At 32.1% G+C, this 22,993-nt stretch overlaps 1 protein-coding gene across 2 annotated transcripts in view; it reads right to left on the reverse strand.

Annotated features, from left to right (window-relative positions):
- The window catches only part of ATP8B1 (ATPase phospholipid transporting 8B1), a 136,935-nt gene that overhangs the window by 31,007 nt on the left and 82,935 nt on the right, over positions 1–22,993 (reverse strand). For both annotated transcript variants that reach the window (XM_074279431.1, XM_074279430.1), the window contains exons 9-19: positions 18,615–18,697; positions 18,320–18,478; positions 18,031–18,119; positions 16,650–16,840; positions 14,187–14,395; positions 13,265–13,308; positions 12,896–13,052; positions 7,773–7,961; positions 6,174–6,286; positions 2,898–3,062; positions 1,893–2,004 (exon numbers count right to left, since the gene is read on the reverse strand). In XM_074279431.1, the coding sequence (XP_074135532.1) occupies positions 1,893–2,004; positions 2,898–3,062; positions 6,174–6,286; positions 7,773–7,961; positions 12,896–13,052; positions 13,265–13,308; positions 14,187–14,395; positions 16,650–16,840; positions 18,031–18,119; positions 18,320–18,478; positions 18,615–18,697 (1,511 nt within the window). The remainder of the gene's footprint in view (positions 1–1,892; positions 2,005–2,897; positions 3,063–6,173; positions 6,287–7,772; positions 7,962–12,895; positions 13,053–13,264; positions 13,309–14,186; positions 14,396–16,649; positions 16,841–18,030; positions 18,120–18,319; positions 18,479–18,614; positions 18,698–22,993) is intronic.

Genomic DNA, 22,993 nt, shown 5'->3' on the forward strand with positions numbered 1-22,993 from the left:
CTCAAAATCTGAAATAATATAATCATCTTAAATATACAATGAAATACACATTCTCACCTAAAATAAGTATTAATAAATGAAGACACATAATAAGAAAAATATCAAGGTAAGGCAGAATTTTGTGAGTTTAAGAAAAGTTTTAAAATTTGCCTTTTTAAAATTTATATAATAAATGAAAAAAAGTCTTTTACTTTCAAATCCTTATCTCAACACATGACTTCATATTTAAAAAGTCAGTTAATAAGTCACCATGTTCTGATCCTAATTATCTTACTTAGGGTTGTAAAGTAAGAAAATGATTTTGTTTTGTTTTTTTCTTCTTCATTCACCTTCCTTTTGGTATGAGTACAAAGATTTGTTTAGTCCAAAGTGAGAAATACATTGGTTGGGAGAGTTAGCAGGAATATAGGATATGGAACTAAAGGTTGTTGTTTTCTCTCCTTTTTAATATTTCACCTTGTATGACTTCCCTGTTATTTAGAGGAATTAACAGGTAAAATAACTAGTCCAAGGTCACATGGGTACTAAGTAGCAAAACCAAGATTTGAATTCCAGTTTTCAACTTAAAACCTGGTGTTCTTTTCACCATACCATGGATATTTTCTGAATGAAAGATCCATATCTTAGTCAATTATTTTTTTTTAATAGTTAAGGATCAAAAGAATGAGATCAGTCTCCTTGAGAGAAGGGACTGCTGTTGTTGTTTTTATCTTCCCTGTGCCTGACACTGAATGGGGACTTAATAAAAACTGAATTGAATTAACTAGTTTTGATAATATTTGAAAATTAAAGCCATTCTTTAGTTGTAAAGGTTTTAGTCTAATTATGGAATAGTCAATTTTAAGGGAAAATAACAGAGTACTTTGTTACTAAATGTAATACACACATCTATAAAATTCAACACTAGATATGTTATAGTGTATGCTATGTGAAAAGTTGCTCATGTATATGTGTGTATGTGATTTCACTCCCCATTACGTTAAGACAATTTTAAAACATTTTTTTTAAAGTTCTGAGTTCCAAATTCTAAACCTTTCTTTGTACCCTTCCTGATGATAAAGCTTATACATACACACACACACACATATATATATGTATATATATGCAGTCATGTAAAACATTTCCATCATTTTGTACAAAAAGAGTGAAATAAAAGAGAAAGAAAGTGAAAATTAGTATGTTTCAATTTGTATTAAAACAAATGACCTGCTTGTTTTTGATCAACCACTGCAAGCTGGCTCAGGTCTTGTGTGCTTTGAGGATGACAAAACTTTTGGCTGCTTATAGACAGCCACGTATGACCCAGCAAAAAAACAAACAGAGAGAAGGCAGCTGAAAATCCAGGCTCAGCCTTGCCTATACAAGAACAAGCTTATGTTGGAAGGGCAATATTTCCTTTTGAAAGGAAAAGGTCACCCTTTTCTTTCAACTCTCAAGGAAACATCACTTGTTATGTGGTAAGAAAAAGTGAGTCGGAGAGATAACTCTCCTTTTAAAAGAGGTGATAAACTCTTTTTAAAATTCCTTTTAAAAGGAGTAATTGGCTCGTTATGTTTACTGGCCAATAAGAGGATTGCTTCATCATCATCAAAGCTCCTAATGTTGAGTTGGCACACTGGTGGTGTGGTCAACAGAAAGAAAACCAGGAAAGGGAAGCTCTGCATGCACCTGCTCTATTACAGCAATAGGTATTACGTGCTGAACTGTGTGACAGATGAGAGATTGGGAATTAGTTAAGGAAAGGGAGTGATCAATATGGACTGGGGCATTTAGTGATCACTATAAGTTTAGAGAATTGATCTAGACATTATGTAAATGGAAAAATAGTAAAGTGAAAGATACTAGTCATAGATACTGAATTCTTAAATCAACTTTGATATACAATAATTTACCTTTCTTGTCTCCAGTAAGCACCCAGATCTTAATGTCTGCTTTTGCAAGTTTTGAAATGGTTTCTGGGACTCCATCTTGTAGTTTGTCTTCAATAGCTGTAGCTCCCAACAACTGTAATGTACAAAAGTAATTATTCAAGAATAAATAGAAATAACATGCTTAAATGTAAAAAGTATCAAATTATGAATGAATAATTAAGTACATTAGTTAATATTCAAGAGTAGGTTAACATTTGATGTTAACCAAAGGGATGGCTAATACTCCACATTCATGGAAAATTACACACACACACACATATACACACAAACTGCTCTCATTGTATATGAGCAATTTCATTTACTGATTTAAAAATGCACAAAATATAAAAATGCATATGTGTATATATGGCACACACACACACACACACACACACACACACATATATATATATATATACATATATATGTGTTGAAAATTATATTACCGTAGTTTAACTGAAATTACCAAATTCCCTGAACATTAACTACATTGAAAATAATTAATGTATATTATATATTGGTTTTAGGATGGCAAAATAAATACCATAAAGACTTACCATCATCAGTCATCATGAGTTAAAATTTCAATCATAAACAATGTATTTTTTGGGGATTCAAGCTGATTTGAAAATATAAAAACCTTTCCACCTATGCAATAACATTGATGTGATATTAAGGGCATCTTATTTTATGTAAAAATTCAACTTTAATATACATTTCATTTTGTATTAAGAAAAAATTAAGTTATATTTTTAAATCTTTGAAGAAAAATACAATCCAATTACTGCCATCCCCCTTCTCCTAATTAACTCAGGAATTTTACTCTTTCCTTGAAGATGGCAATTGAATTTAAATATACTACTTCCATCCAATAATTTTCAGTTATTGAAAGGATTCCTTCTCTTCACACACTGAACAGAAAATGGAAGGTTTACTACTTTTATTATAATTTTAAGAATAGGAAAAATTATTCAAGTTAATACTCACAATTAGATCTTTTTCAATTTCTTCATAAACTTTATCCAGGGCTTCATCTCGATTAGTAGAGGCTACACTGGCAGCCATGAATTTTTTATTCCATTCTGCATACTCATTTTCACTAATTTCTTTGTAGCAAAGGCACAATGTTCTAAGAGTCTCATTTGCAAAAATCTGTTTTTATTAAAAAACAAAAATAATTATTTGAGAATATTTAACATATTACTTGATAGTAATAAAGTAAATGAATTCAAGAGATGATTTTATGAAAATATAGATGATTATAAACTAGCTAGTAGGTGAGATTAAACATATCTTTTAAAATTTATTTTACCTTTAAAAATACCAGATACCTGTCATTTTTTTACTAAACAGAAACTTCTCAGAACCTAACATTCTTCCATTATTCAAATTAGCTAAGAAAAGCTTTGAAGTGAAAAAAAAACCACAATACTAAAATAATTCCATAGAAAATTTCTCACAAAGATATATTCCTGATAAATTTTTTTCGATCACATAATAAACTGTGACTTCCACTAAAGTGAATAATAAAAAATTTGCAATGATACATCAGTGGTGAAATAATGTTTTAGAGAAAAATCTTGACAAATTCAGTAATGTATTCCTATAAAATTCATAAGGAAACCAAATAGACCTGGACCCCAAATCAAATAATATTATCTCAAACCAAACATAAACCAATATTTTGAGTCTTCCCTAAAGAAAAACTAGAAGGAAAAATATTCCAGAACTTTTTCAGTGATTAAAATCACTATTACTTTGAATGTGAATTATGTAACAAAAGTTTACTTACATGCAATCTTCAGTTGAACTCATGTTTAAGAGCTGAATATTCAAGGATGTTGTATAAATATATTGCTAATGTTGATGGCTATCAATAATACTTTGTTATATGTAATCACTTTTTCAAAACACTCTAATATGTGATATGATTTGAATTAAGGATTGTTTTTGAATATGCACACCATAAATTATTCATCCAAAGAATGGTCAAAATAGTCACTTTGAGAATTTACATAATCATTCCAAAGAAGCTACCATTACTCACAAAATTTCAGAAGTCCTTTAACCAGCTTTAATCTATCCAAGAAAATTATTTCATGATTTTATAATCACATTAGTTGAAAGAAATAGATAAAATTTTATTGACTGCAAACATCTGAAATCCAAAAACACTGAAAAATATACTGTCTACTTCATACATGTATAATTGTATTCTGCACTTGTCAGACTACAACAAGAATATTGTGCCCAATTTTGAGCATCACTCACATATTAAGGAGTACCAGAATACTCTGATAAAATCACAAGTAAAGACCCTTTAATTCCCTAAAATTTATATTAGAATATATTTTTATGATCATTTTTTATTTTTCTAAATACATGCAAAGATAGTTTTCAACATTCACCTTTGCAAAACCTTGTGTTGCAAATTTTTCTCCCTCCTTTATCCACTACTCCCTCCTTTCCCCTCCCCTACTAGATTGTAAACAATCCGATATAAGTTAAACATGTGCAATTCTTCTAAATATATTTCCATATTTGTTATTCTGCACAAGAAAAATTCAATGAAAAGGTAAAAGAAAAAGAAAAACACGAGAAAGAAAAAAAGCAAACCAAACAACAAAAATATGAAAATATTATGCTTTTTAGTCTCCATACTCCTCTGACTGTGGATAGCTTTTTCCATGATAATTCTACTGGGACTGCCTTGAACTACCCTATTGTTGCAAACCACATCCATAACAACTGATCATTAAATAAATTTGTTATTGCTGTGTATCTGTGTTCTCTTGGTTCTATTCATTTTACTTAGCAATAGTTAATGTTAGTCCTTCCAGGTTTTCAGCCTGTTCATAATTTCTGATAGAACAATAATATTCCATTACATTCAAATACCATAATTTATTCAGCCATCCCCTAACTGGGCAGCCACTCAGTTTCCAGTTCTTTGTCTGAAGACACAGTCTGTGTCTTTTTTCATATTTTTATCCCTAGCACCTAACACAGTATTTGATATAGTATGAACTTAATAAAATTTGATAAAATTGTTGGGTAACATCTATTTTCAAATATAAGAAGGAATTTTGAAGAAGGTAAAGTTATACTATGTAATTAACTAACAAAACAAAACAAAAAGCATAGGGAGAGACCAGGAACAGAGCTTCCAGTCCATTATTTATTCATTCCCAAAAATTATACAGAAAACCTTTTTTTTTTTTTTTTTTAACTCTTAGAATGACATGAAAACTAGAACTAAAACAACAATAACAAAGAAAATAAATAAAAGAAAAAATACTTATGTGGAAATGTTTTACAAGATTGTAGCTGTATAACCTATATCAGATTACTTTCAGTCCAAGAGAGGGGGAAAAGCAGGGATGGACTATTGAATTTGAAATTTAAAACCTAAAAAAAAGAATGTTAAATTTTTTTTTACATGTAATTGGGATAAAATTAAATATCATTTAAAAAGAAGTGGTGTTCCACTAGAAAAATGGAATAGGCTCTCACTTTAAATAGTGAATTCCCTATCAGCCAGAGGCAGGACAACTACTTCTCAATGACATTGTAGAAGATACTTCTTTCATGGTTGGGAGGTTGAACTAGAGGGTTCCTTCCAACTCTTAAAATTCTGTACTAATTTAATTCTCGATCTTATTCACTGGACTCGACTATGAATTACTTTTGTCTATTTAAGAAATAAAATTACTCTTAAAGAATGAAAACTTGCAATTACCACAGATAATAAAAAATATATAATTCTAAAGAAGAACCCTTCAAGAATTTTTGAAAGCAATAGTAGCATCAATACAGTAAATATCCAGTCTTTCAGGAGGACTATTTTTAGGAGAACAACACTCATTTGGATGAATTCTGGTACAATGATTAAAAAACTTAGCTTCATTGTCTCATAGTCAATGAATAAACATAGTCTGGGTAAACTCTGCCTGGAGTGGGTGAAATGGAACTGTTGCTAATTGCATTTTGCCTTACAAATTGAGGGACACAGAGGTTAAGTGATTCATTTAGTCACCTGGGAATTTAGGTTACCACACTGGATTAATATACTGATTCCAATTATCTGACAGCAGCAAGCAAAGGTGCCTTCAGGAAGGGCATAGATGTCCCCATGTAGCTGGCTAATGACAGAGACAAAACTTACATTTTTTCTCTTAGTTTGATGCTTCTTCCAGTAGATGGGTTGAAGTTTAACTTGACTACTTGAATTTATGAAATCAAAATTAAAAAAACAAGACTTACATCCAGGGCATCCTGTGTTTCTTGTTTGGTAGGATTCATTGGATGCAGCCGTTCATAAATAACAGTGTCAGCACCTTTACAATAAAGTCTAATATGACCTTCTGGTGTTCTTACTATTAATGAAAAAGAAAATAAAACATTCAGCTATATTTTAGGGGGCAGGCTTCACATTCATTAGATTGTCACTATTCGAAAGCATTAGTATCAAGATCTTTTAAGGGTAACAACATTAATAATGACTTTTAAAGAATTATCAATTTGTTATAATAACCAAAGTACAAAGAAAAAAACAAAGAACTGAGCAAATCATTTAAATAAATAGGAGAGAACTAATAAAGTGAACATGATAGATGCTTTCCCATTTTTCAGGACCCAACTTGGTTCTTATTTCCTTCTTGAAGTTTTTCTTGACTGTTGCAGGCCATGATAATTACTATAAACTTACTTGCATCAATCATTCAGGATTATCATTTACAGTTTTTAAAAATCATTATCTGGCATTAACTTTCTATGGGTGTCCTATTTCAGCAAGTAAATCTAAGTTAATTGATGACAGAATCCAAGTACTTTTTTTGTTCTGCATTGTTACAAGGCCAACAACCAAATTCATCAGATGATCAGTACTCAATAAGTACTTATGAATGAGTAAATCATTCCATCATTACTTACAGGAATTACTATTAAATTATTACATTAATTTCATAATCAGCTCAAAATCTTTAGGATAAATGGAAGTAGATTGGTATTTGACTCACTTCCTAACTCCTTTGTATTTATTTTGAATATATTTACGTATGTATATGTCTCTCTTGATAGAATGCAAACATGTTGAAGACAGGGTCTATTTTACTTTGTGGATTCTCAGTACCCAGCACAATGGCTTATACATAATAGGTACTCAATAAAGTTTGCTGATTTTTGGATTCTGTTCTCTGCTTAGTAAATCTTTCTCTGGCAAAGTAGAACTTCTGCAGGGTAAGATCCACTTTTTTGATTCCCAGTCACAATTTTGTTCCCAAGCAGAATTCTTTTGCTTTTTTGCTTGTCCATATAAGGAGTGGGATATAAATATTTATGTTTAAATATAAATATGAAGCCCAAAGTTTCCCTCCAACATGGCTTTTATGGCAGAAATTATATTTTAAAATATTGCCTTTGCTTTCTATGCATCATCTAACATGTCCCAGGGTCCTGAAAATGTTTTACAAAAAATATCCAACATCCTAAACTAAATGTTGTATATCCTGCAGTTATCAATATAAACGAGAGGCATATTGTACATAAGATGAGAAAAGCAACTGGATCATACTGATACAGTATGTACCAATAAGTAAATTTCTATCAAAACACGTCAGAAGCTTCTCTGCAACTTAGTGCCTTAAAAAGTTAAAGGATGAAACAAAAAATATAAACTTAACTTGTTTCAGTAGAGAACTTGAAATTTCCCATCAGTCCAACAACACGTTCATCAAATACTTTTTTTTTTTTTTTTTTTTACCATGGAATCAAGGTGAATTAGATTCTGGGTACATAAATTAGCCATTATAGAATGTTCTTTAAAGATACTCCTTTGAGTAGAAGTTTTTGAATGAGACTTACCAATTATAGACATTCTTTTTCTATCACTGTTAAAATCTAAGATAGCCAAAACATCGTATGTCCTTTCCGTTCCCATCTCACTTATTGTGATAGTGTTCTGTGTTCTTGAAAGGAAGGCAAAACCAAAGTTGCGGGCAGCAGAGACTAGAGCCCCTTCATCTGGAGAAGCTGCCTGGTAGTTGATTTGCCCTAGAATAAGATATTGTGAGAAAGAGAGAGAGAGGGAGTCATAAAAGAGACAATGAAATTGAGATATAGAAACACAGATACAAGAGAGAGAGAGACAATTATAGAGAATGGATGGAGAAGCCAGAAGATATATCAGGCAAATAAATGTGTGGGCAGATCAGAGACATGGATCAGATGCCAATTAAGTGAAATGTTTCATATTGGAACATTTTTTTTTTTACTTTTTAATTTTTTACCAATAATTTGTTAAAGACTCAAGTTTAAGGAGATGTATTAACACATTTGGTAAAATATGACTCAGTAAGTGATCCTGATTTTCAGAAGGCTTGGATTCCAACAGGAATATTGATTCATGCCCCAGGAAGAATCAGTTATCTCCTGTTTTCAAATGAAAGGATGGAAACATACAGGGAAATGTTCTATCTCCAGAACCAGGCTCCATTTACTAGATACAAAAGAATATAATTTCTCATACATTTTGGTAATCTTAATTAGCAAGTGACACAAATACAAATGTTATATTGGGATAAATCAATTGGAAAGGTTTGGAGCAATTTGAAACTCCTAGCTCCTTCCCTGACAAATCCAAGTTTCCTTTGTTTGAAAAAAAAAAATCACTTGATCCTTCCATCCCCTCAAGCTACTGCTCCATATATCTCTTACCTTTCATTCACAACTTCTAAAGTCATCTGCACTAATTAGCTTTTCTTGCTTACCACACATTAATATCTCAAGCTAAAATGTGACTTATGGTTCCATTGTTCCACCAAAATAACTTTCTTAGCAGTCACTAATCATCATGCTAAAATGTAAAATGCAATGGTTTTTTTCCTTGGCCTTTCTTCAGCTTTCAACACTAGGTCAACTTATCTGGTTAATCTTCTAGATACACTTGTTTCCCTTAGCTTGTGTAATACTGATTCTCTTTTCCTGAACTTTCTCATAAAAGAGATCTGACTAATTTGAAAATGTTTTACAATGACTACACATGTGTAAACTATATCAAATTGCTTAACCATCTCAGGGAGGAAGGAATAGAATTTGAAACTCAAAACTTAAGAAAAATATTTAAAATATTATTTTAACCTGTAATTTGGGGACAAAATAAAATATTATACACACACACATATATGTATGTATGTATGTATGTATGTATGTATTTTTTTCTTCTTCTTGCTGAGGCAATTTCAGTTAAGTGACTTGCCCAGGATCACATAGCTAGGAAGTGTTAAGTGTGTTAAGTGTCTGAGTCCTCCTGACTTCAGGGCTAGTGGTCTATTCAGTGTGCTACCTTAATGCCCCAAATATTATATTTTTTAAAAAAGAGGCCTGACCCCTCTTTCCTTGTCTTCTTTTTTGGGTCATCATCTTTTCCACAATTCTAGCTAACTACAGCACTAGCTGTTCCCTATATCTGACATTCAGTCGAATATTCCCTTCTATTCATTCACCCATGTGAAGGACACAATCTTCAAGTCTAGAAAGCATTCTCTCCTTGACTCTACCTTAAGAAATATTCTTTTCCTTTAGAGCAGGCTTTCTTAAACTTTGTCCTACCCATAACCATAACTAGAAAAAATAAAACATTATTAAATGGGAGAATAAAAAACAGGAATTTTTTGGGAATTTTGTAAGGGCATGCAAAGGCCAGAAGATGATACAGAAAAAGAAATGCATAAAATCTATTTATAGTATTGTATAATATCAATCCAAATTTTATAATAAGGTACTGCAAATACTCCATAAAAGAAATACAAGGAGAAAGAAATTTTACATGGATTTTTCAGATAGTGGGGTCTCTGTGCCCCTAATCCCTCAATGTAAAAGGTATAAATGTACAACAAAAACAAACAATAGTCCTAATCCTCAAGGAAATAATACACTTTTGAAGTATACACATATACTATTATTGAAGACAAGATCATTTGAGAAGAGAGAGAACAAATAAAATTTCAAGGAGAAGGTACCACCTAAGATGTGCTCTAAAGCCCAGTTTTTTACACTGTGGGTTGTGACTCCAAATACAGTCTTGCAACTGAATGTAGGGGTCATGGAATTATAATTTATTATCAGTAAGTGTTTGATTTGTATACCTATTTTATACATACCCTATGTATTCTTTTTTTTCCTCAATAGTATTTTATTTTTACACATTCACATGAAGATAGTTTCTAATATTCATTTTTGTAAGATTTGAGTTCTAAATTTTTTCTCCCTTCTTCTCTTACCTCTTCCCTCCCCAAGAAGCAATCTGATATAGATTATAGATGTACAATCACTTTAAAGATATTTTCATATTAATGATATGGTGAAAGAAAAATCAAAACAAAAGGGAAAACCAGGAAAAAAATAAAGAAAAAAAAAGGTAAAAAATAGTATGTTTCAATCCACATTCAGTCTCATAATTCTTTTTCTGGATGCAGATGGAATTTTCAATTCCAAGTTTATTGGAATTCATTGTATTGTTGAGAAGATCTAAGTCTGTCATAGTTGATCATCACACAATTTTGCTGTTACTATGTACACCATGTACAATGTTCTCCTGGTTCTGCTCACTTCACTCAGCATCAGTGCATGGTTTTTCTGAAATCCATCTAGTCATCAGTTATTATAAGACAATAATATTCCATTATATTCTCATTTAATTTTGTATGCTGATCCATGATATAATGAAATTGCAATGGGCAAAATTGGAATGTGGAAGAAATAACTGTAGTATCTAAAATGTTTTGCATATGTATAGGCTTTTAATAAAGTTCTATTGAATTTAATTAAATTTCAGATTTAGAATGGAGAAATAGCTTATATCTTGAGGCAAAAGAGAAGGCTTTCTGGAAGAAATGGCACTAGATTTTGATCTTGAAGAAAGAGAAGAATTTTAACAGGCAGTCATGTGAGGAGAAATCATTGCAAGAATAGAAGATAACAAGCAAAAAAGCACTTAGTACAGTGCCTGGTAGATAGTAGATGTTCAATAAATACTAGCTGACTAACTGACATGGCACTAAGGTATTGCGTTAGTCTAATTTTTTTGAAATGCAGAATGCGTTAAGGTATTTAGTATTTGTCAAAGTTGGAAAGATAAGATGGAGTTAGTGCTGACAGGAAAGTCCTAGTTATGAAGAAGGGATTGATGTATTAGAGAAACATAATCTAATAGCAATGTGAAAGATAGAATGAGGTATGAGATGAGATAAGATAACTATAAGTATTCTGATAATTCAGGGGAATATTGATAAGGGCCAGAATTAAGGAAGTAACAACACTAAAACCAGAAATGATAGGTCAGAGATAACAGACATTTTGAAGGTAAATGGGGATTTGAAGATTATTGAATGGGGGGAATTGAGGAAGAAAGAAGTGTCATTGTTCATAAGATGATCAACTGAGAGCTGGAGTTTTAGAGTCTTCTTTACTTTTGACTGGTTGATCACACACATGCCATGACTCTACCCTAACTTTAGGAGTACCCCGATCTAGTCTAAATTTCTCAGTTTATATCTCAGGTAAGTGAAGCCCCCAGGTGATCTTCCCAAGTATGCAAGATAGTAAAAGGAAGAGTTATTTGAACTCAGGTTGGCTGACTCCATATCCAGTTCTGTTTCTACCATGCCTCACTGACTATATGTTTTTTGAGCTTGACAGAGTTGCTGTATCATCAAAACAAAACAAAACACACACACACACACACACACACACACACACACACACACACAAAAAAAAACTGCCAGGAAATTTAAGAATTACAGAATTTGGATGAACAATAGTGAATTTATTATAGATATGATAAGTTTAAAATGACAGAACTCTATATACTAATAGGATATAAATTATAAATGTATGTTTATAAATAGGCACACATACATAATCACACATACGTATTTATTATATAGTATATATATAATAAGCTTTATATAATAATGGGATTTCTATTATTATCTACTAAGATCTCTAATTTTACTATGCAAATTCCCAAAGAATTTAGGAAATAAGCAAAAACTGGGAAAGAGACTTCCATCCTCATTGTTACAGAATTATGTGCTTTCTTTGAGAAATTTAAAAAAAAATATTATAGTTTATTCAAAGCCAGAGATCCAGGCAACTTTATGACAGTGCACTTTGTCCATTTGTGAGGAGATATCCTTTGGCCAGTCAAACAGACTTTAACCTCTTCTTCTATGACTGAGCTGGTATCATCCTTTTGCATCATTCTCCAACATGATCTCTGATAATCCCCTTCCATTTCTTGACCTTAATTTGAACTCTGAAAACAGTTTTATTAGACTCTGTAAATTCATCCTAGGAGAATGGTTTATTTGGGAATTTATGGAATGATTCTTCACTCTATTACTATTTATTTAACATTTAAACTTATTTCTGTCCACACGATTTATGCCGCACAGCATAATCTGTGACAAGTAAATAGAAATGTTTTTGTTAGCTATATTTATTAAAGCATGAAAGTGAGAATATTTTATAAATAGATACAGTTTTTACTTGGGCACAAAGAGACAAGGGGACCAGTTTTGCTCTTTTCCTCGCACCAGCTCTCTTTATTGTCATATCTCTAGCAAAGAATTTCAGATGGCTACTATATGTCAAATGATGGGTAAGCTTAAGAATACATTGTAAATTTCCTAATGTGTTCTTAGACAGCCAGTAATTATAACTCTAAAATAGTACTTAAACTTTTTAGAACTGAAATTTGAAGAAGAGAGTAGATTTTAAGCTCAAAAGCTGAAATCTCCTTTAGGAATCCTTTATTTAGTGCCTTATGCTGAGAAAGAAAGCTCATAGTTTATTTTTGATTAAAGTCTTAAGAAATTTGCTATGTATGATATTTATATTCATTTAAATCTTCAATATGAGGTCCACAAAGTAGATGATAAATTTCTAGATTTTTTTTTTTTTATGTCAGTGAAATGCTTACTTACCATTAGTCCTCTCCGCCATAACAGTATGACAAATTGCAAGCAAAAAGAAGAATTGTCGAACTTCAGACTCTTTCCCTGACTGGATTTGTTCAATTAGATAATGGTCATAAAATACAAGTTTTCCATCTGCATATGTATTCCAACTAAAATCGACTTCCTGGGAAAAGGGAAGGGAAAAAAAATGCTGATATGAAAGTGCCAGTCTAAGAGCTTCAATTAAGCTTAAAATTTTCATTCTGAGCTACTTTTTTTTTTTGTTAGAAAACAAGCAATGTGTAATTTAAACACAGAGAAATATTCACAAGGTAACATTTGTTTCTAATCAAAATGTTACCAACAACAACCCTTGAAGAAAGTGAAAGAACTCACATCCATTCTGCTGTGATGATGCTGGGATGAGTCCCTGGGGTCCCCTGAAATAAAAGCAAGTGTTAAAATCACAAATCTGTACTTGTGTGAGATATATATATATATTTTTTTCATGTGTTTTATATATGTTTTGTGGCTATTAGAATTTATAAATGTGCTTCTCTTTCACTAAATGTTCTTATTAAATTATAACCTACTTGAAGTATCACATTTCCTGCCACTACAATATCACAAGATTTTGTTCAAAGGAAATGTATTTACCATACAAAGCAATGTAGTATATGAAAAATAATACTAATCTATGAGGCTGGACACATAGTTCCTAAGAAGCTCAGCTTTGTTACTCATTAGCTATGTATCTTAAATCAAATCACTTGATTTCTTCTCATTTTTGTTTATTTAACTGTAAAATGGAAATACTTTTCAGGATTACTGAGTTATATAAAAGTGCTTTGAAAAATTGAAATCCACATGCAAACTTGGGATAACATGTGTCATATTATTAACTATACTCAAGTATCTACTTGCCAAAGAGCGGCATCATATTCCTAGGTGGTTGCTAACATTCAGAGCAAGAATGAGATCATATTACTACTAAGTTCCCTCTTAGTCCTTATTTTATTCTGTGTAGAAGCACTTAGGTGGTCCTATGTGAGAGCATTAGTCTTGGAATCAGGGAGATCTGACCTTGGACACTTACTGTGAGATACTAGGCAAGTCACTTACTCTCTTTCAGCCTCAGTTTCCCCATTTATAAAATGATGATAATAATACCATCTAATCTCACAGGGCTGTTATGAGGATCAAATGCAAATAAGGGCTACATAAATGCTATTATTATTTATAGCCAGTGTTGCACAGAGCTCTATCCACAATATATTATCTTTCACAAATGTTCAGTGAAGTAAAGGCTAATACTTACCATATATTTGTCCATTAATGCAGCACTTTTTAAATGTCATGATATTCTGTGTTAATGTTCCTGTCTTATCAGAGAAAATATAATGAATCTGCCCCAGCTGTTCATTCAATGTGGTTGTTCTAGCCTTTGCTGGAGTGTCCTTCTCAGGATAATACATTTGTAGGTCCCAGTTTATGAAATAACTCTGTCCAAGACGAATGACTTCAACACTAGAAAGAAAGAATTAACTCTTGTTGAATTATTCAGATACAAATATCAGACTCTGGGTTTTCTTCTCCCCTTCCTCTCTCAATAATATTTCACCCATTAGTCTTTCTCCTTCTATTCACACATGGTGCAGCCTAGTTCAGGCTTTTACTTCTTTGGTCTTTCATATTCTTTATATCCATTTTTATTGCAGTGTGAGTTAGCTGGCTGCTCCCCATGCTTGGAATACGCTGTCTCATTTGTCTCCCTAAATCTCTTATTTCTTCCAAAACTCAGATCAAATACCCCCCTTCTATAGCAAACTTCTCCTGATGTCCTATCTGTGAACATCACCCTGATTACCTTAATTTATTTTGTATATTTGCATCTATCTTATATATGTTTATTTATTTATATATTATCTTCTAATAGGAATTATCTTCCTATTAGAGTATAAGTTCCTTGAAGACAGAAATTTATTTGATTCACCAGCACTTAGCATGGTATGTGGCACATGATAAGTGGTTTTAAAAAAGTTCATTGACAGAATGTTATAGGTACATCTTTTGAGGATAGGGATTGTTTATCTTTGCTTTTGTATCTCCACCAAGTAAATTATCTGACATATAGAAGACACTCAATAGATCCTTTAGATATAGGATAATAACTTTCATCTTCCTCTATTGATTTTAGAATATTACTGGAAGAGAAAACAATCTCTTACCTCAAACTGTATCTAAGAGAATGTACCTTGGGATAATCCATTCCTTAGCTCAAATGGTGTAAGGAAAGTAGAGTTGGTCATATCAAAGAACCAACCAGAGAATATACCTAGAACATGCATTTCCAGGTGGTTTAAATGCCTTGGAATAACTAAGATCTAAACTATGATTTATGAGCTGAAAAAGAGAGTTTCTTCAAAATTAGTGTTGCCAAGGTTAAGGAATATCTGAAATAGGAGACAGTAAGGGAATTTTTAAAAGTTTACTATAACTAGAATTTTAGTATATGTTATATAGATATAAGAAAACAGTCAAAATCATCAGTGCCTAGGAAAAGATGTTACTAAAATTATTGAGAAATATGGAAAAATAAATTGCAGAAAAATAGAAAATCCATGTATTCTCATAAAATGAACATTTCATAGGATTTATTCTATATTTCTCTTTTTCTATATGTGGGTGTCCTCTTTCTGTCTTTTTCACCAAATACCGCATACACCCATTTTATTTCTGTAATATGTACTATGGCATATAATCCCTCCATTGTAATTTTTTAGAGGACTGTGTTCTATCTCCCTTAGTGCTTAGTGTATGATCTGTACAGAGCAGATAATTAACAAATCTGTTGAATATAATGTCATACAGTACTTATTACACAAAGCTATAAAATATAAATAAACATCTTCCTAAACAGTCACACCAGAGATGAATTTAGATTTCTTACAATATAAACAGAGACCCAATCCAGAGCTTTACTTCAAATGAAAAGGATGACTGTAATTACATACAATGAAAAATAAAACAAGACAAATAACACATCTAATCAAAGAACACTATGCCCATCTGTCCCTGAACTATTTGTGAATTCATTTCAATAATTTTTAAAAGCATTTATGTTCCAGGAACTATAGTAAGCATTAAGAATCTATGTTCTAAATAGAAAAGACAAAAAACCCAAGACACAATAAAATCCTACCCCAAAGACATTAATACGACACTAACACAGAGAGGAAATTTTGGAAATTAAAAAAAAAAAACAAAATAAGAAAATCACTAAATAGAGACATGAACTATTTAGTAATTTTTTAAAGGAAAGCAAGAAAAAAACCAAATTCCTTGCTTAACACCATATTAGAAGGTGGGGAAAGAGACAATGCATATTTGTCAAAGTGAAAAAAAAGGAGATACAGATGTGAGAAACAACATGAAGTGGAAGAGTTATCCCCACCTAAAGCTCTTACCGAGCCATGATTAGCAGGGACATGCTTTAGAATAATGTATCTCCAAGAAATTGGCACAAGAGCAGGAGGCAATAGAAGAAAAAGGGATGAAAAAAAAAACACTCCCCCCACCCGCAAAATGCAACTTCTTCACTCAACACTGATTTCAGTTCCTAACCCTGATTGTGAATATATTTCAAAGTTGGAGGATTTTTCATGGGGGAAAATTTTTTTTTAATGTCATGAGAGAGTGTATGTAAATTAGTATAAATGCCCATATATAAGTTGTATACCTTCCCACTAAGCTTAAAGAAATAAAAAATGCGATTCATTACCTGACATAAAGGGAGATGGGTACCATGGTATTCAGAATGATGATATAGCCCCAGAAATTAAGGAATCCACGATATGAAGGCGTATAGTCTTCTCCATCATACAGGTACCAAGAATAATTACCAACCTGTGCTTCCCAGTAAGCATGTCCAATAGCTAGACCAGCAGAAAGGAGTATAAGGAGAACAAAGATCTAGAAAGTGAAATATGTTTACACATATTACTTGGATCTTCCTTTGACCAAGAGTGGGGCCAGGCTAGCTTCCTAGTCCATTTACTCAAAAAGCTCTGCTTATTTTTTTATTTATACATGTTTGAATTATCTATAAACACTAATAAAAATCAGCAAAACTATCAGAAAACATTCCTCTAAGATTTTATTTGGTTTCTTCAGTGATTGCTGATAGAATCCAAATTATTTGTATCCCTCCCCCCAAAAAAATTGTCTGCAAAATAATTATAACAAAGCTCTGTTAGTTGTTCAGTTGTTTAGTCATGTCTGACTTTTTGTGACCTTGTGGACAGTATGGTCCATTTCATTTTCCAGTGGATTAAGGCAGAGGTTCAGTGACTTGTCCAAGTTCACATAGCTAGTACATGCCTGAGGTCAGATTTAAACTCTAGCATTCCTGACTCTAGATCCAGAATTCTATCCACTGATCCATATAGATGCCCTTATAAACAAAACTTTATCTAAATATAATTCTGCACTAACAGATGTGACCCTAGATTCTTAAAAACTCTCCCTAATTTGGAAAGGCTTGGTGGAAAGAGCATCTAAATAGATAATACAGTGAATGGAGCTCTGGACCTGGTATCAAGCAGACCTGATCTGAAATCCAGCCTCAAATCCTTACTAATTGTGTGATTCTGAGTAAGTCACTTCTTCTCTAATGTGGATGATATATAAATGCTAGCTAGCTATTATTAGTTATTAAAGGTCTAATATTATCTGCACTAAATTTAGACAGGCTCCTAACAAGGAGGTTGATTAACAGGTAATGAACTTTTTTCTTTTCTTTTCTTTTTCTTTTCCATGACAATTCATGAAGACTAAGATGTACAGGTTGGATTATGAAAAAGGATAAATTCCCATACTATGAAATCACAGATCTTCTCCTCCAAAGAATCATATGTTAAGAACCAAAGAATCAAGTCCAATCTCCTCATTTTATAGACAAGGAAACTGAAGTCAAGAGGTAAAGTTAACTACTCTAAGCTCACTCTGATAGCAAGTGCAGAGATAAAGTACAGATCAAAGTTCTCTGATCTCAAACTCAGTGATCTTTCTATTATCTTTCACTACTGTAGCTAAAATATAGCTTTTTAAAATAAATTATTAATTTAATAAGTAATTTTTTTGCACATTAAAAAAAGTTTTACCGTGTAAACCATGTAGTTCATTAGGTAATCAATTTTAGTCCTTTTAAACCTGGTTTTCCCGCTGTTTTTCATGATTTTGGTGTCAGCTCCTAAAAACAACAAAGAACTCAAAGTTTAATGTGTCAAAATACAAAAAAATAATAATTATATAAGTGCCTATTTTTATCCTTATGTTTTTGATATTGAACAGAGAGGAAATATCTGTTTCATTTTTAATATTTAATATTAGATATTACTATTTAATAATTTGAATATTAAATGTATTAATGACATGAGAAAATAAAAGTACCTGCAAAAATGATCAAGCCATGGCAAAAATCAGTATTTCTAATAACACAGCCACGCAGCAAAATTTTATCTGCATCCAATGGGTAACTTGTATTTCTCCAGAATAGTGTTCCTGTAAACTTATCTAGTCGATTATTTGGTTCTTCACATTCAACAAAACCTAGATTGGAAAGAAAAATTTCAATCTATGTAAATGTTTAAATGTAACATTTCATACAACATTTGATATTTTTAGAAATTTTTGAAATAAAAATTATCTATCAAAATTACAGCCAGAAAAGCTACTTTGTACAAACCATCAAATGTTGCCAATGCACTCTCTTTTTGGAGATATCGATCTGTTACTTCAAGTGACATTTTGAACTTTAAATTTGTTTCCCTAGAGGAAAAATTAAAACAATAAAAAATTTTAATTGAACCAAGTTAGTCATGTAAATGGGAATATATATATTAAGGAAAATAGCAGTAAAATTATTTAAAACTTTACATTATTTCATTCCTAAGTCATATTCTTTCTGTATCAAGAATCAGTAACTAATGTTTTAATTGGTAGTTTCCAGTGGCTTACTTGGTTATGTACTCTAGGCCTGGTCCTATTTTTTAATTCCAATTTTATTTAGAAGTTTTGGAGAGAGAAAAAGTAGGTTCACTGAATTGAAGTCAAATCTTTGGCATATTAATGCCTAATTCCTTTTGTAAACAGCTTTCTCTGGACTATTATGTAGACAACATTTGAACATTTCAAACAGTCAATTTACCAGTTAGTCAACTGCAACTTTCTCTCCACCACCACCTTCTTGATCAATGATGGTTGCTATTCTCCTATTTATCTCAAACTCTGAAAATTCCTAAAACTAAACTTTTAATATTCTGCCACATTCATTAAGTATGCAATTGGGATAGGGCTTATTTGGTTCTATATTCAAAAATGAAATGAATTTGTTTCCCATCATTATTAGAAATAATTTTCTTTTTGGATCATTTGACCTGAGAAGATAAGGATTTAACTGTTAACTATAATATTTTAAATTTACACCAAATCAAAATATGATTTATTCTGAAAACTGAGAAGGTACTAAAAATATAGAGAGAAGGCATAGGTCCATCCAACTTTGCAGCTTAATATGCTTTTAACCTTTTAGCAACACTTTTTATTGGAGATTTTATTTCAAACTTTCCACAAATATTAGTTCATTTAATTCTATGTTTTAGGCAAGAGGTCTTCACAGAGTCTTATAGTCATGTCATGAGAAGTTTTTCATGTTTATAATAGTATTTTTTCAAAAGATTCCTACTCAATTACTAAGAAATGAAATTATTCACACGTTATTTCATTTGATCCTCCAAATGACCTTCTGAGATAAGACAAAAATCACAGAATCACAGAATTTAGTATTGGAAGGGACCTCAGCAGTTACCTCCAATGTAATGTCTTGGCAAGTGGTATTTCAGACTCTGATTGAAGAAAGATCTCCAAAGAGGAAAAACTCACCAATAAAGTATAAATTTACAAATAACTAAAAAGTGAGGTAGGTTTAGGAAGTGAGCTGGCCAGGTTACTTCAACCTCTCCCATGCTCAGGAAGGCTCCTTCTCTATATAATTTTCACTACAGAGAGCACAGAGAAATAATTGAGTGTTTGCTAGAGAGACTGCTTGGCAATAGCTCATTCCATTTCTGCAAAGTTTAAACATTAGAATATTTTTCCTGTTATCTATCCTAAAGCAGCCCCTTTACACCTCCCATTCATTGTTCCTGATTCTATCCTCTAAGCTGAAATGGAACAAGTCTAATTTTTCTTTCATCCGTCAGGCCTTCAAATACTTGAAGCCAGCTATCATGTCCTCCCTCAGCTTTTTCTTTTCCAGATTGTAAATCCTTAGTTCCTTCAACTGATTTCCAGTTGACATGAACTCAAGGCCCTTTGTCATACTGTGTTAATGACCACACCTAAGTGTGAAAGGGCAGTTCAATTCTCTGAAAGTCTCCACAGCTAACCCCTGAAAGAATTGCAAATCAGCTTTTACTGATTCAGATGTTGCTTGTGGATTGGGAATGAAATAAATAGGAGGCAAGAAGAAAAAGGAGAGAAGTCAGAAATGTAGCTGCCTTTCAGTCTCCTTATATCTTTATCATCCTCTCACATGAAGGGATCTGTTCTGCTGGTCAGAATTAGATTCCCAGCAGCCACTAGGAAATGTCTCCTGTAACAATCCTGATTACCAGAAGAACAAGAAACAATAGTGAAATACTACATCTGTCTGCTAAAACTCTTTGTTGGTAAAGGCAGATCAGAAAAAAAAAAAAAAAAAAAAAATCTTGTTTCTTCCTTAAAAAGGAGAAGCAGTAAAGAGAAATTCTATTCTGGATCTCATTCTGAGGCATAAAGAATATATTCCACAATTCCAAAAGACTTGGGATGGAAAATGCAAATCTCATTCAGACAGAGTACTATGGAGACTGAATGTGAATCAAAGCATAGTATTTTCTTTTTTTTTTTTTTTTTTTTTTTTTTTTTTTTTTTAATTTTTTTTATTATATATATATATATTTTATAATATTATCCCTTGTATTCATTTTTCCAAATTACCCCCCCTCCCTTATTCCCTCCCCCCGACGACAGGCAATACCATACATTTTACATGTGTTACAATATAGTCTAAGTACAATACATGTGTGTGAATATCATTTTCTTGTTGCACAATAAACATTAGAATCCGAAGGTATATGCAACCTGGGCAGACAGATATTAGTGCTAACAATTTACATTCCCCTCCCAGTGTTTCTTCTCTGGGTGTATCTACCTCTGTCCATCATTGATCAACTGGAAGTGAGTTGGATCTTCTTTATGTTGAAGATTTCCACTTCCATCAGAATACATCCTCATACAGTATCGTTGTTGAAGTATACAGTGATCTTCTGGTTCTGCTCATTTCACTCAGCATCAGTTGATTTAAGTCTCTCCAACCCTCTCTGTATTCCTCCTGCTGGTCATTTCTTACTGAGCAATAATATTCCATAACTTTCATATACCACAATTTACCCAACCATTCTCCAACTGATGGACATCCATTCATCTTCCAGTTTCTAGCTACAACAAAAAGAGCTGCCACAAACATTTTGGCACATATATGTCTCTTTCCGCTCTTTAGTATTTCTTTGGGATATAATCCCAGTAGTAGCGCTGCTGGGTCAAAGGGTATGCACAGTTTGATAACTTTTTGGGCATAATTCCAGATTAAAGCATAGTATTTTCAACTTTTTTCTTTTTCTTTTTCTTTCTCGTGGTTTTTTTTTCTTTTTGGTCTGATTTTTCTTGCACAACATGACAAATATGGAAATATTTTTAAAGGATTGCACACATTTAACTTATATCAGATTGCTTGCTATCTTGAGGAAGAGGGGGGAAGAGAGGTAGAAAAATTTGGAACACAAAATCTTACAAAAATGAATGCTAGAAGCTATTTTTATTTGAATTTGGAAAAATAAAATACTATTGAAAAATATATCTTGCTTCTGAAGAAAAAATGATCAGAGCCTTGAGAAGAACTGGTCATGGAATGATATCTAAGGAGGGGATTGTTATATGTATTCTTGGACTTTGGGTAAATGGTTTTCAAAGTTCAGAGAAAGCATAGTTATACTCTCAATGCCTAAAGGCCCACAGGACAAATTAATTCAAGAGAAATAGAATATTCTCAAATAATTTTGATAGCAACATAAATTATCCCCCTAGGAAAAAGTGGATCTTTTTTAGATGGTGAAGGGATAAAATGAAGCTCAAAGAAAAGACAGAATTCTAGGATGGTGATGATGAGAATGATCCACACATTGGGAAGTACAGAACCAAATATTTTAAGAGGTAGCTGAAACTCACTAAAAGTGAGGAGGTTGTAAGAGCATGTAGCTGCGCTCAAACAGGTATTAATATGTGGAACAACATGTAAAAGAGGGTGACTAGAGTGGTGAGGGAACTGAACATTGTGTCAAAAGAGACAGAGCTGAAAAAGCTGTGGATATGTAGCCAGAAAAACAGAACACCTGGAGGGAACTTGATAACTACCTTCAAGTATTTATAGGTAGCTATCATGTAGAACAGCAATTATACTCATTTTGTATGGCTTCTGGGGGGTAAAATTAGGAGTACGAATAAAAAGGGTTTGTTGGAGAAGGGGGAAGTTCTGGAACTGCTATTTCATCTATATAAAGCACTCTAACTTTCCTCCACCCATGCCTGTAACTTGTCTATAATTTTTAGTCTTAAAAGAGTAGCCTGGGAGAATGAGAAGTTATGTGATTATTCAGAATCACACAACTAATATATATCAGAGGTAGGATTGATCTCAGGTCTTCTTAACTTCAAGAATGTACCCCTATTCATGACCCTCTAAACTTGAATTAGAAGACCAAGTAAGGTTAAATTTCTGCATTTGCCAAGATTAAAATGATCTCAACACAAATATTAGTCCAATATGTGAAAAAATTATTAATAAAAAAATCTTGGGTTTAGGGGTTTTCTGTTTAGGTAGTAGTGTCTACATTAGAAGATAGTCAAAATCCATTCTAGTTATGGAATTCTATGATTGTGGTCTTCTTTTAGAAATGAGACAACTGAGGATTGGAAAGATGAAGCAAATTGGCCAAATTCCCATTGTGAAAAAGTAGAAAAGCTAGA

The sequence above is a fragment of the Sminthopsis crassicaudata genome, chromosome 1 (assembly GCF_048593235.1).
Source record: "Sminthopsis crassicaudata isolate SCR6 chromosome 1, ASM4859323v1, whole genome shotgun sequence".
Taxonomy (NCBI): Eukaryota; Metazoa; Chordata; class Mammalia; order Dasyuromorphia; family Dasyuridae; genus Sminthopsis; species Sminthopsis crassicaudata.